An 18,466-nucleotide genomic window follows, 5' to 3' on the forward strand; every position below is an offset into this window, starting at 1 on the left:
CACAGAGGCTACAGCCTGGTACTCAGAGCATTTGTAATCTGGTCCTAACTCAGTTTCCTGACATGATCCCTTGCTACTTCTCTGTGTGATGGCATCACTTTAGTTAAATAGGTTTTCTCAATGTCCACTCCTGAAACCGTTTACATTCTTGCCTAATACTTTTGTTCCTCCAATGTTCTGCCATTCTTCGAATATTTATTGTGCTAAAAGAGAAACCAAAACAAAAGATTGTCCTTCTGAAGTACTCACAATAGAGATGGGAAGGTCTGAAATGGGGTCTTCTCCATTGATTAAATCCTTTCTTTTCTAAAAAGCCTGTTTCAGGCCCCACTTCCCGCAAAACCTTCCCTGACCACTATGGTCATTTCTTTGCTAGACTCTTTTGCCTTTACTGTGAATGCCACCACATACACAAAGCAGTGTGGTGGCTGGTTATACAAGTGGCCTCCATAGTCAGTCTGAGTTAGAATCCTGCCTTCTCCACTTACCAGCTGTGTGACCCCAGATACAACATTTAACTTTGTGCCTCAATTCCTTCATCTATAAAATGGGATGATAATAATTGTACTTACCATGTTATTGCAAACTTTTAATGAGTTAATGTTTGTAAAGCACTCAGACCTATGAGTTAATGTTTGTAAAGTACTCAGACCTATGTCTGGCCCATGGTAAGTACTATTTAACTTTTTGTTATTATTATCAACTTGATGTTTCTGTTCTTTTTATGCATGTATTTTGTCCTCACAACGAGATTTCAAGGGAAATCTTATTGGAAGCACTGCCCTTCATACCAACGTATATCCCTAGGTCTTCGCAAGTGGGTTGTTTATTACTTGACCTTAAGACAGACAGGTGAAGGCATTAGCTCACAATGAAAATAAGTATTGAATCATGACATTTGACCTTGGCAAGTAAATGTCTATAATGTTATATGTTTTTACTATTTTAAAATGTACCTCAAATTTAGTCTGATGTTTCATTTAATTTGTTAGAAAAGAAAGTAATAAAAACAATGCATTTTACATACAACTGATTTTTCAAATAATCCCCATCCTTCAAATCCTTATTTTTTAAAAAAGAATACTACCCTGAAAATTCTAACTGAAACTGACAATGTTGAAATACATATGAAATCCAGAGCTCTCTGTACAGAGTTTAAAACAACAGTTTAGATAATTTGGTAAAAAAGTTCTCTTATCCAAACTCTACTAATTTAGAATTCATGATGATTAGATTTGTTCTAGGCTGATATCTTTCAGGGCAAAATGCCCACTAACCTAATTGTAAGTGTAAATAAACTTGCAGCAAAATACTCACTTAAAAGGACAAATTGGGATTGGGGATTTTGGAACATTAATTATTCTATGCAAATAAACTGTCTCATTATAAATTGGTCTTATTTGTTCATCAAAGCAGATTTTGTGAGGTTTATATTTGGAAATGAGTTTTAGAAAGTTTACTTGTGCTGAAAGTAATGGTAATTTGTTGCTTTAAACTTTCAGTAAATTAAATCTTATTGATCTAGTTCTATTCAATATAGTATTGTTTGTAATAGCAAAATATTATAAATGACCTCCATGTCCCTATAGAGAATATATTAAATCAATTACAGTGGAGCTAGTAAATAGAATATTCCACATTTGAAAAAAAAGAATGAGGACGTTTCGTATGTACTGGTATGGAAAGGTCTGCAAAATCCTTTGCTCAGCTAAAAATAAAAAGCAACAGAACAGTTAATGCTGGGTGCTGCTTTTGTGTAAGAGAGAAGGAGAAAAAGAACACATGAAACATATTTCTTTGTATAAGCATAAAGAAACTATGAAAGGATACTTGGGAAATAGATAGCAGTGATTATTGGGGGTATGGAAGTAGAAACTAGAAAAAGGGGGGCAGAGGTAAGAGATTTTTCACTTCATGCTTTTCTATGCTTTAAAATTTTTCAACCAGGTGAATATATTAAATTAAATAACTATTTAATTTACTAAATTACTATTTTTTTAAATTAAATAACTATTTAAAAAAAAAAACAATAGGCGAATCTTCCCATCTTACTGAACTAGGAAATATCTTTTGCAATTATAAGTCCATCCACCATTTCTCCTTTTGCTTTTAGGGTCTGTATTCTTGTGGGAGCTTGTAGAATTCCTTTGAGAGAGCAAGGTGTGGGTGATGAGAAAGGTAACCAGTTGAGCCAACCCTACTTTTTTGTCTTGTAGCACTCAGATGATTTTACTTTTGCTGGCAAGAGTAACTCAAGGTGAATTTTTCCTGCATGACATTAAGATTGGAGATTTCCATCAAAACTTTTCCTAATGATGTAAATAAATCCAGTTTAGGTGAAGGTCCCTTGAATGGCAAAGTAGACATCACTTACTTTTTGACAAAAATAAGATCTCTACGCTTTTGGAGATAGAGAAGTTTAAGGGACTGAGTACTAAAACTTCTTTGTGGAAAATGGGAATTAGGAAGTAAACTCATGGAATATTAGGCTGGTATAATGAGGAGTTAGAAACCCAATACCCTCTCCTCCTTCACTGCTTGAAAAGTATCCATAGGCAGTATGGCATAATTCAAACTAAGTGAGCTTTGGACTCCTATAAATCTGGGTTTGCATCTTGAATCTGCTGCTTTTTATGAATAATAGTTAATACTTACATAGCACTTACTTTGTGCCAGATAATGTTCTAAGCACTTAGCAAATATTAACTTATTTAACACCATGATCCTGTGGCATAGGTCTTATAATATTAATCACTGACCTTGGGTGAATTTCTTAACTTTTCTGAACCTCTGTTTCCATATCTATGAACTAATGTACTATCTAGCTTGAGCTGTTGCAGTAGGAATTAAATACAACGATGTACGAACGTAATTCCCACCTAATAAGTGCCCTTTAAATCATTCTTATTATCCTTATTAGGAAAGTCATCCAGGAAGTAAAGTAATGCAAATGATTTAGATCCATTTAAGCCTTAAGTAGTTCCAGAGTGTTTAACTTTCTTCCTGTTAATCTTTCTCTGTTCTCCTGTAGTTGCTAGTTAAAAAAAAAATCCTTTAAAAATGACAGGGAATTTGTTTTGGAGCTTGAGGGTGGGTGAGAAGTTGAGTGGCCTGTAGCTGGCTCCTCTGAGATGTGAATGAAGGCGAAGGCAACAAGAACTCGTGTGGAAGAGTGGATGGTAGCAGATGGGTAAAGGAAGCAAGCCAGCCAAACTTCTGGAGGTGGGAAAAGAGGAAGAGGTGGACAGGACCTTGGCACCAGCCCTACACATGGCCTTGGGGCTTCGTGGCTAAGAAGGCCAGCTGCATTCCCCTCCACTGAGGTAAGCAAATTTGTTCTCATATATTTGCCTTTGGAAACAGAACGCCTAATTTTGCTATTTTACAGATGGAGAAAGGGGCTAAAGAAAGTATCAAGAATTTTCAGGAGAGCCGAAAGAGCCACACTTGCAACTCCAAGGCTCTCTGTTTCGGCCACAGCATTCTGTTTGAAACCAGAGAAGCCTGCTGGCCAGCGATCCCAGATTGAAGCCGAATGTCTCTGGAGGCTCAGCCTGAGAGGCCTGCCACCTCACAGAGCTAGGAGGTTGGCCTTCAGTATGTGGTCACTCTATGGAATTATAATTGTTCTTCCTCCCTGTTCAGACACATGAAAGAAAGCAGATTTTACCCCAAAGTGTATCTTGTCCTATCTCGCCAATATCCAGTTGGCCATATAGCATATAATCCCAAGTCTTCTCCAAGGAGTCATTTACTAGAGCTACTGAAAACTAAATTTGGGGGGTTTGCTTTGCAAAGAGGCATGGAAAGCATCTAAAATGGCAGAGTCCACAAAATCTTCTCTTGGAACACCTGTGCAGCTGCCAGCAAAGAAGTGCCCAGAAAAAAAATGCTCCTAGCTTGGTTTCAGGGGAACAATTTCCACAGTGATTTGCATTTTTAAGGTGCTCAAGTTACTTGGTACAAATGAATCCTAACTATAGACTCATTTTCAAATTTTACATAAATCCTGAACTAGTTAAAAAATCATAAAAACCCTTAAAGAAGCAGTCAGTAGACTGTACGGTGATGGCAGGAAATTAGCTGTATTGTTGAGGAACAGATGGTTTACATTATACAAACCCTTTAGGCTAAACTTGTTTAGGTCTGGCATATTGTAAATTATATTTTAGTAATGAAAGTGAAATGACCTCTGCTTGACCTCAAGTGGGGTTTGTCTGTTTGAACCAATGTGGTGGAAAACTATGAAAGAAAATGAAGTCATAAAGTTTTGGCAGTTCAATTTTGGCTCATTTCAAGTTAAGGGGTTATAAATCTGTTTAGTTTTTGTTTGACAAGTATTTGTCATACAGGGATGTACAAAATGTAAAGAAGTGTAAAATACACATGAGGCATGGTGCCAAAGTAAACCAAGTACAAAGGAAAACTGGAATGAATAGGGTCCCGGGCTCCTATCTCTTTATCACTCCCTCCATTAGTTGAAGGACAAGATGGCCTCGGTTTATTATATGCTGTAAGGCAATTAAATACCTTAAAACTGAAACAGGCTTTCAGTTTCAATGTTAACATTTTTACTTCTCAAAGTAAACACACATCTGCCTTTAAAAAATTATATAAAATTATTATATGAAATAAAAGTTGATGCAGAAGTTAATACATTGTTCCAAGATGCTTCTTTCTTTAGAAATTTTTGAAAAGCAACAGTATTAGAGTTTAAATGAACTCTTTACGGAAGGAAAATGAAGGAAAAACATCTTAGATGCGAGTCATTTAGATGTGAGTCAGATGGGAAAATTGTAGTACTTTCTAAACTGCTGATAAGAGAGACCAGGCTGATACTGGTAGCTTTTTTCACCTTAGTGATGACTGCTAAGTGGGGATGTGGGGGAACTTTTAGATCTCTTAACTTTAGATATGAAAGCAATGAACTATGAGTAGCGTTTTTAAAAACTGTAATTACCTTGGTGGCTGTAGATGGATAAAGAGGGCAGACTCAGTGGCTTTATCTCTTTCCATCTTTGGGAAGTTATACCTTAGGTGACAATACATTTGAAATGACTCCTGGTGAAGCAGCCTACTACTAACCTATTTCCTGCTTACTTTAAGGAAGTGATTACCATAGGATATGCGGTGAGGATTTTGCAATAGCCGCCAACATCTGTATGCAACATGAAGCCTGCTCTGTTACTTTTTGCCTTGAACATAATGTCATATAATTGCTCTACTTTTGAGTCTAACTTGAAGTAGACACACAGATAAAAAACAGAGCTACATTAGGGTGCAGGGAATCGAGCCCAGGGTGGTTCTCTGGGACAGAAACGGGGCTTTAACAACAGTAGGTGCTGAAACAGGATCCATATTCATAAGTCAGCTCCAAACCTCCCCCTGTGGTCCCTTTCACTCAAGGCCAGTTAATTCCCCATGTTCTAATGTCCCAAGACTGACTGCTGCCCTTTTTCAAATCTATGCTATTCTTTTGAAGCTGATTCTAGCTGGACACAAGTGTCTACAGAAGAATAGCAGGTTTCACATGGCATTTGTGCTTGCCTCATGATATGGTTTGGCTGTGTCCCCACTCACATCTCATCTTGAATTCCCACATGTTGTGGGAGGGACCTGGTGGGAGGTAATTGAGTCAGGGGGCAGATCTTTCCCATGCTGTTCTTGTGATAGTGACTGAGTCTCATGAGATCTGATGGTTCTATAAGGGGGAGTTTCCCTGCACAAGCTCTCTCTGTGCCTGCTGCCATCCACGTAAGATGTGACTTGCTCCTCCTTGCCTTCCGTCATGATTGTGAGGCGCTCCCAGCCATGTGGAACTGTAAGTCCATTAAGCCTCTTTTTCTTCCCAGTCTCAGGTGTGTCTTTATCAGCAGTGTGAAAATGGACTAATATTGTAAATTGGTACCAGTAGAGTGGGGTGCTGCTGAAAAGATACCCAAAAATGTGGAAGTGACTTTGGAACTGGGTAACAGGCAGAGGTTGGAACAGTTTGGAGGGCTTAGAAGAAGACAGGAAAATGTGGGAAAGTTTGGAACTCCCTGGAGACTTGTTGAATGGCTTTGACCAAAATGCTGATAATGATAAGGACAATGAAATCCAGACTTAGGTGGTCTCAGATGGAGATGAGGAACTTGTTGGGAACTGAAGCAGAGGTGACTCTTGTTATGTTTTAGCAAAGAGACTGGCGGCATTTTCCCCCTGCCCTAGAGATTTGTGGAACTTTGAACTTGAGAGAGATGATTTAGGGTATTTGGCGGAAGAAATTTCTAAGCAGCAAAGCATTCAAGAGGTGATTTGGGTGCTGTTAAATGCATTCAGTTTTAAAAGGAAAACAGCACAAAAGCTTGGAATATTTGCAGCCTGACAATGCAATAGAAAATAAAATCCCATTTTTTGAGGAGAAATTCAAGCTGGCTGCAGAAATTTGCATAAGTAATGAGAAGCCAAATGTTAATCACCAAGATAATGGGGAAAATGTCTCCAAGGCATGTCAGAGGTCTTCACGGCAGCCCCTCCCATCACCCAGAGGTTTAGGAGGAGAAAATGGTTTTGTGGGCTGGGCCCAGGGTCCCTCTGCTGTGTGCAGTCTAGGTACTTAGTGCCCTGTGTCCCAGCCACTCCAGCTATGACTAAAAGGGGTCAAGGTACAGCTCGTGCTGTGGCTTCAGAGGTTGGAGGTCCCAAGGCTTGGCAGCTTCCATGTGGTGTTGAGCCTGCAGGTGCACAGAAGTCAAGAATTGAGGTTTGGGAATCTCCACCTAGATTTCAGAGGATGTATGGAAATGCCTGGATGCCCAGGCAGAAGTTTGCTGCAGGGGTGAGTCCCTCATGGAGAACCTCTGCTAGGGCAGTGTAGAAGGGAAATGTGGGGTTGGAGCCTCCATAACAAGTCCCTAATGGGGCACTGCCTAGTGGACCTGTGAGAAGAGAGCCACTGTCCTCCAGACCCCAGAATGGTAGACCCACCAACAGCTTGCACTGTGAGTCTGGAAAAGTCCCAGACACTCAATGCCAGCCCATGAAAGCAGCCAGGACGGGTACTCTACCCTGCAAAGGTGCAGAGGTGTCTGATGCACTGCTTGCATCAGAGTCACCTGGATGTGAGACATGGAGTCAAAGGAGATCATTTTGGAGCTTTAAGATTTGACTGCCCTGCTGGATTTTGGACTTGCATGGGGCCTGTAGCCCCTTTGTTTTTTGGCCAATTTCTCCCATTTGGAATGGCTGTATTTACCCAATGCCTGTACCCCCACTGTATCTGGGAAATAACTAACTTGCTTTTGATTTTACAGGCTCATAGGCAGAAGGGACTTGCCTTGTCTTGGATGAGACTTTGGACTGTGGACTTCTGAGTTAATGCTGAAATGAGTTGAGACTTTGGGGGACTTTTGGGAGGGGATGATTGGTTTTAAAATGTAAGGAAATGAGATTTGAAAGGGACCAGGGGTCGAATGATATGGTTTGGCAGTATCCCCACCCAAATCTCATCTTGAATTCCCATATGGTGTGGGAGGGACCCAGTGGGAGGTTATTGAATCATGGGGGCAGGTCTTTCCCATGCTGTTCTCGTGATAGTGAATAAGTCTCATGAGAGCTGATGGTTCTATAAGGGGGAGTTTCCCCGCACAAGCTCTCTCTTTGCCTGCTGCCATCCACATAAGATGTGACTTGGTCCTCCTTGCCTTCTGCCATGATTGTGAGGCCTCCCCAGCCATGTGGAACTGTAAGTCCATTAAACCTCTTTTTCTTTCCATTCTCAGGTATGTCTTTATCAGCAGTGTTCAAACAGACTAATACACCCCATCAGAGGAATGATGAGCAGACCCTGGCCCTACTAAAATTAGAGGAGTATTTTTGGTAATAGGAGGGCTATCCCAGGTCCTTTTTCTCTTTGGCAGCACAGTTTTCTCTGAGATTGGTATTCCCTATGGGCTGACTTGCTTCCTGAATCTCAAGTACTGACCAGCACAGTCTACATCAGAGCAGGCATCAGTGCCACTTGTTAAAGCACAGATTGCTGGGCTCCACCTCAAGAGTTCCTATGTGGGTCTGAGATTGTCCATTTCTGACAGTTCTCAGTTGAGGAGACTCCTGCTGGCCTAGAGGCCTCACTTTGAGAGCCCCTGGAATAAATGGATGTAGTTTTCTGGATCAGTCAATTCCTTAGTGATCTGGGTCCCTTCTCTCTGCATGATGAATGACCACAATGTGTCTGATGAACCTAGTTGGGCAATTTAAACTTATCCGACTGAGAGAAAACAATACTCTTGCTTGAAAAGATGCTTTGGAAATATCAGGTAGAGAAAAATATAAGAACCATTAACCAGCATTTATTAGGTTTATATACTACACGACTACTGTCTTAGTGAGACTTATATTTCAAAACCTTGAAATATAAGTCTCTCTATAGTTTGGGCCATATCACCAGTTTCCTTTAGTTTCAATTACAGCCAATCATTTAGGATATATTTTAATAGCTAGTTGCATCAGTCAGTCAACTGATACTGTATATACAATATACTGAAGAATATACATACAGACTACTATATGAGGGGCCATGAAAGAACCATGAAGAGAGAAGACATGGCTCCTATCCTAGATATCTATAATCTGAATTTAACAATACCTACCATTTACTAAATATCTGCCATGTGCCAGACACTGAGATCCTAATAATGGCTATGATTTTTTGAATGCTTATATGTTAGGCTGTAAGTACTTTACACATATTAGCTCCTTTCATCCTCACACTAACCCCATGAGATTGGTAACTATGACTCACACCTATTTTACAAATGGAAAAACCAAAGAACAGGTCAGTTAAGTGGTCTCACAGCTGGTAGGTGGTCAATTCAGACACCAGAGCCTGCCTTGCTAATGACCACACTACACTCCTTGTCTGCTCTCGGACATAAAGTGCTTAATGCATCAACCCATTTAATCCTTATCACAATCCTGTGAGATTCATATTATGACTGCCCCCATTTTATGGATAAGGACATAAGGCATTCAGTGGTTAAGTAGCTTGCCTAAAGAAGCACAGCTATTAAGTGGTGATGCCAAGATTCAAATCCAAGTATGTCTGACACCAAAGTTGCAGAGCTTTCTGGGAAGAGGAGGCAGACTTTCCATCTGATCCTCAAAGGACTCTACATTTTAAAAGCATGAGGACCACTGATGCAAAAGTGAAATGCTCAAGGTATAAGAGCTCTCTGGTTTTTGAGTTAGACCTTACTCCGTTGATGCTCTGTTGTCTCTGCTAGTTGACTGGGATAGATGAACAAAACCTGTCCATGGCAACCTTCACCTGAATTGAGCATGAGAGCCCTGGAGAGTATATAGATGTAAGATTTCTTAGTATCTAGACTTGGCTATTGACATGGATCTGCTTGACTCCAAAACCTATTTTCCTTTCTTGTGCATTTTACTGGTTTTTAGGTAAACAGTGTTAGAATTATGAAACAATTGACTCCACTCATAAATGGAAACGATTACATTTTAAAAGCTTAGAGGCCACAGCCATTTTGTTTTGGGAGGTTATGGACATTTTCAAAGACTACAGCTGGATTAAGTGCCTTCTGGCTTATGCAATCAAGTTCTAGAGGGAGTTTCAATCAATATTTTGCCACATTTGCTTGGAGTTCAGCTGCATTTCTCTGGAAGTGATTTAACTTCAGAAGCATTTCTTTTCTCTATAACGTAACTTTCTGATAGTTAGCTTGAATGTTTGGTGGTGAGCAGGGTTGATTCTGTGGTTGAGTTACTTTATAATGCCAATGGGAGAGGTTCTATTCTGCCTGGAAATAGACAGAACAGATGCCAGTAATTTTAATGTCAGCTTGAGCCATCACGTGCTCATAACTTGGGCTCATACATTTCAGTCAGCCTGAAAATAAAGGCAGTAGAGGCAAATAGAAAAGCACTGGGCTCTACACCTGAGCAGACCTGGGTTCAAGTTTGGCTGTGTCACTTAATAATTTGTGACTTTGGGCCAACTCTGAATCTGAAGCCTCAGTTTTCTCATCCTAAAAATCAGACTTAAATTAGTACCTACTTCATAGGGTTATTACAAAGATTCTATTGAGATATTGAAGTACTTTAGTCCGTTTATGATGCCAATTTATAACATAGTCATTTATAGGACTTGTTTTTCCCAGAAGTAGAGTTTCTATAGACATTGGTTTAAGCTGAGGTTATGTACTGGGCAGCCTCCCAGCCCTCACTGTCAGACCTTCTCCACCCTGATGGATTTTATCCAGGATGTGAGCAGGGTGTGGGGCAGGAGAATGTATGCTAACAGGACGGACACAAGGAATACAAGAGCGGTCCAAAGAGCTACCTCTATAATCTTTGCTGGTATTCTCTTGCCTGTGTCCTCACCCCAGTTAATGCTGTGCATTGCTGGATCCTATAGCTCCCTCCCCAGCCCACAGTATCCTATGTTTGCACAGCATTTGCTTCATTAATCTATGTTTGCACAGCATTTGCTTCATTAATCTATGTTTGCACAGCATTTGCTTCATTAAAAGATCTGTAGTCAAAACACTGCTCAAAGAAATCAGAGATGACACAAACAAATGAAAAAACATTCCATGCTCATAGATTGGAAGAATCAATATCATTAAAATGGCCATACTGCCCAAAGCAATTTACAGATTAAATGCTATTCCTACTCAACTACCATTGATATTCTTCACAGAACTAGAGAAAACTATTTAAAAATTCATATGGAACTAAAAAAGAGCCCAAATAGCCAAGAAAAAAGAATAAAGCTGGAGGCATCATGCTAGCTGACTTCAAACTATACTACAGGGCTACAGTAACCAAAAGAGCATGGTACTGGTGCAGAAACAGACACATAGAACAATGGAACAGAATAGAGAACTCAGAAATTAGATTGCACACCTACAACTACCTGATCTTTAACAAACCTGACAAAAGCAAGCAGTGGGGAAAGAATTCCCTAGTAAAATAAATGGTTCTGGGATAACTGGCTAGCTATATGCAGAAGATTGAAACTGGACCCTTTCCTTATACCATGTACAAAAATTAATTCAAGATGGATGAAAGACTTAAATGCAAAACCCTAGTGGCTCATGCCTGCAATCCCAGCACTTTGGGAGGCCAAGGCAGGTGAATCACTTGAGGCCAGGAGTTTGAGACCAGCCTGGGAAATATGGCGAAACCTCGTCTCTATGAAGAAAGACAAAAATTAGTCACATGTGGTGGTACATGCCTGTAGTCCCAGCTACTCAGGAGGCTGAGGCATGAGAATTGCTTAAACCCAGGAGGTGGAGGTTGCAGTGAGCTGAGATCACACCACTGCACTTTAGCCTGGGTGACAAAGCGAGACTCCATCTCAAAAAAAAAAAAAAAAGTAAAACCCGAAATTATAAAAATCCTGGAAGACAACACAGGCAATACCATTCAGGATATAGGCACAGGCAAAGATTTCATGACGAAGACACCAAAAGCAATCAAAACCAGAGCAAAAATTGACAAATGGGATCTTATTAAACTAAAGAGTTTCTGCACAGCAAAAGAAACTATCAACAGAGTAACACAACCTACAGAATGGGAGAAAAATTTTGCAAACTCTGCATCCGGCAAAAGTCTTATATCCAGCATTTCTAAGGAATTTAAAGAAAAACAACCCCATAAAAAGGACATGAACAGACACTTTTCAAAAGAAGACATACGTGTGGCCAACATATGAAAAAAAGCTCAACATCACTGATTATTAGAGAAATGCAAATCAAAACCACAATGAGACACCATCTCACACCAGTCAGAATGGCCATTATTAAAAGGTCAAAAAACAACAGATTCTGGCGAGGTTGCAGAGAAAAAGGAACGCTTATACACTGTTGATGGGAGTGTAAATTAGTTCAGCCATTGTGGAAACCTAAAAGACCTAAAGACAGAAATACCATTTGACCTAGCAATTTAAATCCTGGGTATATACCCAAAGGAATATAACTCATTTTATTATAAGGACACATGCACATATATGTTCACTGCAGCACTATTCACAACAGCAAAGACATGGAATCAACCTAAAGGCCCATCAGTGATAGACTGGATAAAGAAAATGTGGTACATACAATATACTACATGGAATACTATGTGGACATAAAAAAGAATAAGATCACATCCTTTGCAGGGACATGGATGGAGCTGGAGACCATTATCCTTAGCAAAGTAACACAGGAACAGAAAACTAAGTACCGCATGTTCTCACTTTTAAGTGAGAGCTAAATGTTGTTCTCATAGACACACAGAGGGGAACAACACACCCTGGGGCCTTTCAGAGGGTGGAGCTTGGGAGGAGGGAGAGGATCAGGAAAAATAACTAATGAGTACTGGGCTTAATACCTGGGTGATGAAATAATCTGTACAACAAACTCCCATGACACAAGTTTACCTACATAACAAACCTGCCCTTGTACCCCTTAACTTAAAATAAAAGTTAAAAAAAAGATCTGTACTCATCAGTTATAACAATAATAGTAATTTCTGGCTATTAAGTACCTGTGAGGTGCCAGACATGCTATCTCAAAGTGTAAAAAATATCCCTTTTAAGTACTATTCTTATCCTTGCCTTATGGATGAGAAAATAAAAGGTTCAGAGAAGTTAGTTATTTGCTTAAGATCTTGTGGCCAGTTGACAGCAGAGCCAAGATTTGTAATCATATCTCTTTGTCTCTACACTCTTGCTCTTTGAAGTGTATCAGACTACTTTCCAGAAATAAACTAAGAGAAAAGTGTGGCTGGAAAGGTAAGCTAGGCCCCGACAGTATGGACTTTTGGGTGGCAGGATTTTGGTGGCAAGAATTTTATAACTTGAAACTGGGCCTTCCAGGTTGGGAAATCATTACACTCAAGGGGGAGCTAGAGCAATGCCAGAGGATGAAATCAGCTCAAGAGAATGAGAGAGGAAAAGAATGTCAGAGGATGCTCCCATTAAGGGAATTAAAAGAACTAGTGAAGGAAGTGTGGGAAGCAGTTAGGAGGAAAGTCAAGGGGAAAAAAATATATATTTCAGGATGGTGGTTAAGAATATCAAAGGCTCCAGAGAAACTAAAGGGAAGGAAGACTTGGCAAAGGTCACTGGATTAAATAACATCACTGGTGCTTCCCAAGAGGCCCATGTTAATAGAATGGTGAGCTCAGAAGTGTTGGGAGACAATAGCTTTAAGGAGTGAGTGGAAAAATTATCGAGGATATTTTAGCATGAATTGTGGTGACATTTGGTAAGAACAGCAAATTAAAAAGGGTAGCCAGACTCCAGCAGGGCTTTTAGATGGAAGCCTGTTGCTGGCAAAAGGGACAGGGCCAGAGAATGTAATCAAATTTCAGTATATTCAGCAACTACTTTGGCTGGAAAGGAAAACGGAGAGATGAATTGTCTGGAAGTGAAAAAGCAGAGAAGCTGGCAAGAGATGAGGGTAAATTGAGAAGTAAAACACAGCCATCAGCTTTGGAAAGCTGGGCCAGTCTTGCTTTCTTTCCCCTGCGATGTTCCTTACATCAGCCAGGAGCTGCAGGAGTTCGACTCATGGGGGCTGTCCAGGCTTTGGCTGCATCTCACACCCCTGGCCTGCCTTGACTCTTCCTCGCCCCCATTCTCAGACTCCTCCATCTTTTTTTCTTTTTTTGAGATGAGTCTCACTCTGTTGCCTAGGCTGGAGTGCAGTGGCATGATCTTATCTCACTGCAGCCTCAAATTCCCAAGCTCAAGTAATCCTCCCACCTCAGCCTCCCGAGTAGCTCCAAGTACAGGGATGCACCACCATGCCTGGCGAATTTTGTGTGTGTGTGTGTGTGTGTGTGTGTGTGTGTGTGTGTGTGTGTGTGTGTGTTTGTAGAGATGGGGTTTCCCCATGTTGCCCAGGCTGGTCTTGAATTCCTGGGCTCAAGCGATCTGTCCAGCTTGGTTTCCTCAAATGCTGAGATTACAGGTGTGAGCAACCATGCCCCTCAGACTCCTCCATCTTTTAACCTCTCTGTCTGCCTAACCTCCAGGCAGGTGAGGAGCCAGGAGGCCTGGGCTGAATGGGACCCATCCTGTTCTTGAAGGGGAGACTCTGCCCCCTCCCTGCTCCCACAGTAGCACATACCACAGCTTCTCTCCCTTACCCAAGCAAGCTTACAGAATGCTGTTTTCCAGAGTCATACCTGGCAGGGGATGTAGGGGCAAGGGAAGGAGAAGCAAAGGAAAAGAAACAGAGAAGGGAATTTAGAGTTTCCAGGCTCCTCTGAGAAGGTTCAATTTCTGCTGTACTAAAAGAAGAAAAAACAACCTCACTCAGATTGTAAAATTTGTAATGCAATATAGAAAATCCTGCTTAGTTTAGGCATCACTACAGTACTCATTAGAGGATTGAATGGCTTCAAATCTTTGGCTAAACAAAATAACAGGAAAATAAACAGTCTTATACTTGAATGCAGTCTACTTCTTCCCCTGAACAGCTGAGAAAATTGAACTGCAAAAGGCTAGATGGCTTCTCAGAGTCACAGAGCAGTTGGCATGGGAGCCAGGACATCTCCATCTTCCTGATTGTTCGGCGTTAATGTGCCTCTCTGGTCCACTGGCTTCCTTTGCCCACAGATCAGAAGGAAACTCATGGCTCATCAAAATCTTTTACTTCCAACTGCACTGTCCTACCTCTCTGGGGACCCAAGCCGGGCCTCGTCAGCCAGTCTGTCGGCAGCTCCCTATTGTCCTCTCTCAAGGGTATCAGTTTCTAATCTCCCACAGGAGCCTCTTCTTCTCAATCCAAACACTCAGGAGAATTTTAGCGGCTTAGCAAGTGAAGAGAGATGGAAGCAGAGAGTTTAAACCCTGAAGGGCACATTCATTTGGATAAATAAGAACCCTAGAGTCTCTGACTTTTGAATTGGCCAAGGGGAAAAAAGAATAAGGCTAGGGCAGACTGGCTTCTATCCTTCATTCCTTTTTCATCCTCGCCTCCAAATATTCTTTTGATTTTGCTCTGGTGGAGTGTTTGTTTTCAGGACTTTCCTTCTTATGTGTGTCCTTTCCTTTTAGATTTTATAGGTACATGTAATATTTATGTGTCAGTGACCTTCCAAAGCAGTTTTAGAGATTTTCTGTTTACATTTAGGAATTTTCTTTAAGGTCTACAGAGTCCTTTGTGCTTTTTCCAGGAAAGGCACTCAGTAAGAACCAAAACAAACAATTGAATAACTCAAATTTGATCGGAGCCAAGTCCCTTAGAAGTGTAAGAAAAAAAAAAAAGTTAGCATTTGTTTTTGTTGTTTCCTTTCCCCTCCCCAACCTATTCAAATATTTAAGCCATTTCTACTTCTCTGGTTCAGGAGTTTAAGGCTAAGCTCTAAGCCTCATAGTGGACAAATCTTGACACTGGGAGATTTAGCAAGGCACACCTCAGAAATGATCCAGAAACTATGAAAACAATGTTTACTTCACCCAGTCTCTGGGAAAACTCATGCCAGTATATTTTACATTTGTCTCTTTGACCATGAAGGATGGGGAACTATTATTGCTCTAGCCAAATTGTACATGTCCCTGGCAGGGCTAGGGCTACATCATTCAGCGACTGCCATGCAGGCCCCTTAAATATTTGTCAGAAGCCAGGAGAATGCCTGTGGTTACTCTGCAGCACAAACTGACCACATGGGATCACACTCAGTTGCTTGCCTAACCCTCCCTCCTCCTTCCCAACTTGATCTGTTCTGTGAAAAAGTTATCACGGATTCTGCAAGAGCAAGGGCCGGCTCTATTTAGAAAAGGTGAAAGATCCTGTATTCACATTTTATTGCTTCTGATAACTAGCTCTTGGACCTTGGGGAAGTTACTTAGTCTGTTTGTGTCTCAATTACCCTGGTTGTACAATAGTAATAATAATACCTGCCTTATATAATAGCTGTGAGGATTAAGTGTGATAATGGATGTAAAAGCTCCTGGTATTGTTCTTGACAGTTTGTATTCATCGATATATATATATTAGCCTTTTTTCTATTTATGCCACAAAGCTCTCTGGAATTTCTGTTGGAGATCATGTGATATAAAACAAACCTCCACTAAAAATGGAATTAAATTGCAGATTAAGGCTAACCCACAAAATTGATAATTTCTAAAAATGGAAATGATTCTTCCATGGTTCCTGCCCTGGCAATGAGGAGTACATCTTTCCAGGATGGTGGCTACTGCACCAAACTGCCGTCTGCTGTAACCAAAATGATCTAGGTCTCTCCCCCGCCCAGGGTTCTGGTGTTTCTAAGACTTCTCAACATTTACCAACAGAAATGAAAGGGAAAGAGTCTCATGGAACAATGACTCTTACACTAGAAGCTTGAAGTCATGAGCTAGGTAAAAGTATCTGCCAGGTCAACTAGGTGAATGTGTAGCAATATTAACCCCCATCCATTTGCTTTCACTACTTTTATAGTAGCACTAAGTAGTAAGGATTAAATGTGATATTATATAAAATGCTATAATATATGTAAATCAGCTAGCTAGAAGCTGGGATGTCAAAATAGTTGAATCCCTACCCTGCCCATCCTCCAGGCTACTGTGTGAACTCTATGGTCTTCAGGATTTGTAGGGTTTTTTTTTGTTGTTTGCTTGTTTTTAATGATAAAAATTCACACTCAGCAAGAGATCAGTGGTTTTGCTGAATACAGAATATATACACTGAATTTTTAGCATTTAAGGAATTCCAAATCCTATTAATAAATATGACTTTATAATAGCAAAAATCTTTTCAAGATTTTTTAGATAAAAAAAAGTTTAAACAGTAAAGCAGAAAAAAAAAATGAGGGCTCTGTGTCAGCCCAATTATGCTACTCCATTTATTAGATGAGAGGATTAGTTAATTTGAGTGTGAAGACTTTTTTTTCCTAAAATTTTATTAAAAGTGATGCTTCTCCTCTTTATGAGGGTCAAAAGGATAATACAGTTACTAGTCCACAGGGAAGATAAATATTTGTTGAATGAATGAATGTTCTTATGGAATTGGAATAATTAGAAAAAAAACAGGCTGTTAGATGCAAGAGTCTTAAATTATTTAAATGAAATCTTTTTGCTGAGAGGCCTGGGATTGTGGTGCTGGCTTTCCTGAAAGAAAGACTCTGTTGTATTTTAGTTCCAAGATGCAGTGCAGGGGCTCCATTTAAGGTAAGGGCCAGTGACCCTGGGTTCCTTGCCAGGACCTCGAGCAACTCAAACGTTGAAAGATGTGGATGAAAAGCAAAAGGGAAGGGGTTGATTTAGCTCAAAGTGGGGAAGGCTAAGGTTGGTTATCATAAAACAGCATTCGAAGACTATTGGAAGGACAACACTTCCTTAAAATACACTTAAGCCAAAGAAAAAGGGATATAAGTTAGGCATACAAAGGATTTTTTTTAAATCGTGGTAAAAAACACAACAAAATTTACTATCTTAATCATTTTTAAGTATATAGTACAGTGGTTTTAACTATTTGCACATTATGCAATGAAAAGGTTCTTGACAGTGAAGTTTGTGAACATTGATGGATCTTGTTCTCTCTTGCAATTTGGATGGAAAAGTATGAAATTTCCTCTTTGAAATTTTGAAAAATTGCTCACGTTCTGAGTCCTGACGGGCTGGCCAGGATGATTTCTTAGGGATCACTTCTAGCCAAACGACTCTATGGCAAGGCAGTGATATGGCTGGCTCAACACTGAAGTAGACATACTGATGAAAGTGTCTTGGTTTAGATAGAGGTAGGTAGTTCGTCTTTGCATTTGGTTAAAATGAACTTTAGCACTTATAAAACTCTGATTCCATATCATTCGATTTCCAAGCTTGGGAGGGTTATAACATGGTGCTTTAACTTGAAGCCCATGGAACAAATGTAGCTCTGTACTGCTAACATTACCTTGGGTTTATATGCATTCAGCATTGACATCTCTACATTTTGACCTCTGACGTGTTTTGGTTGCCTCTGGACTGGTGCTGACGATGACTTCTGGTTATTCCGACAGACGCAAATGAAGAAGAAGAGTAAAGCAATGGCCAGGGGAATGGCCACACTTGGCACTAGTATGTACAGGATTTCCATTTTATTCTTCTCCTTGGAATCCTTTGAATCTGGGTGCAGAAATGAAAAAGAGCAAAAGTTATACTCTTTAAAGTAACATGTATAATATTACATTGCATAGTTTAAAATGAACCACCTCTTCTATTCTTTTATACACACAAATCCACTGTGAGAAAAAAGGAATCCATTGCTTATTACCATTTGTTTCCATCAAACCTTCAACATAATTTATTGAAGTTTAAAAGTTTAAAGTTCAAATGTTTAAAAACTGCAGAGGGACATTATGAAGACTCTGTATGTGTGTGGGCCCCCCTCTGATGTTGCCTCTCTTTAGTGGCAGACCCACATTTCTCTAACACCTTAAAAGTTAAACGCCATGTGAATGGACTGTATACATCCAAGAGCCTTAATGT

The 18,466-nt window shown here is 40.2% G+C and overlaps 1 protein-coding gene and 1 long non-coding RNA gene across 5 annotated transcripts in view; one reads left to right on the plus strand and one right to left on the minus strand.

Annotated features, from left to right (window-relative positions):
- Positions 1-4,653, plus strand: part of LOC107966977 (uncharacterized) — a 29,755-nt gene extending 25,102 nt beyond the window's left edge. For 2 of the 3 annotated variants that reach the window (XR_008547800.2, XR_001707051.4), the window contains exon 6: positions 3,389-4,652. This is a non-coding gene — a long non-coding RNA (uncharacterized LOC107966977). Of the gene's footprint in view, positions 1-3,388 lie in introns of all 3 variants that reach the window. The other variant, XR_008547801.2, reaches the window with a different exon arrangement.
- ROR1 (receptor tyrosine kinase like orphan receptor 1) overlaps positions 1-18,466 on the minus strand; it is a 407,220-nt gene that overhangs the window by 4,441 nt on the left and 384,313 nt on the right. For both annotated transcript variants that reach the window (XM_016919829.4, XM_016919825.4), the window contains one exon: positions 17,892-18,103. In XM_016919829.4, coding sequence (XP_016775318.1) covers positions 17,892-18,103 — 212 coding nt within the window. The remainder of the gene's footprint in view (positions 1-17,891; positions 18,104-18,466) is intronic.

The sequence above is a fragment of the Pan troglodytes genome, chromosome 1, assembly GCF_028858775.2.
Source record: "Pan troglodytes isolate AG18354 chromosome 1, NHGRI_mPanTro3-v2.0_pri, whole genome shotgun sequence".
NCBI classification, from domain to species: Eukaryota; Metazoa; Chordata; class Mammalia; order Primates; family Hominidae; genus Pan; species Pan troglodytes.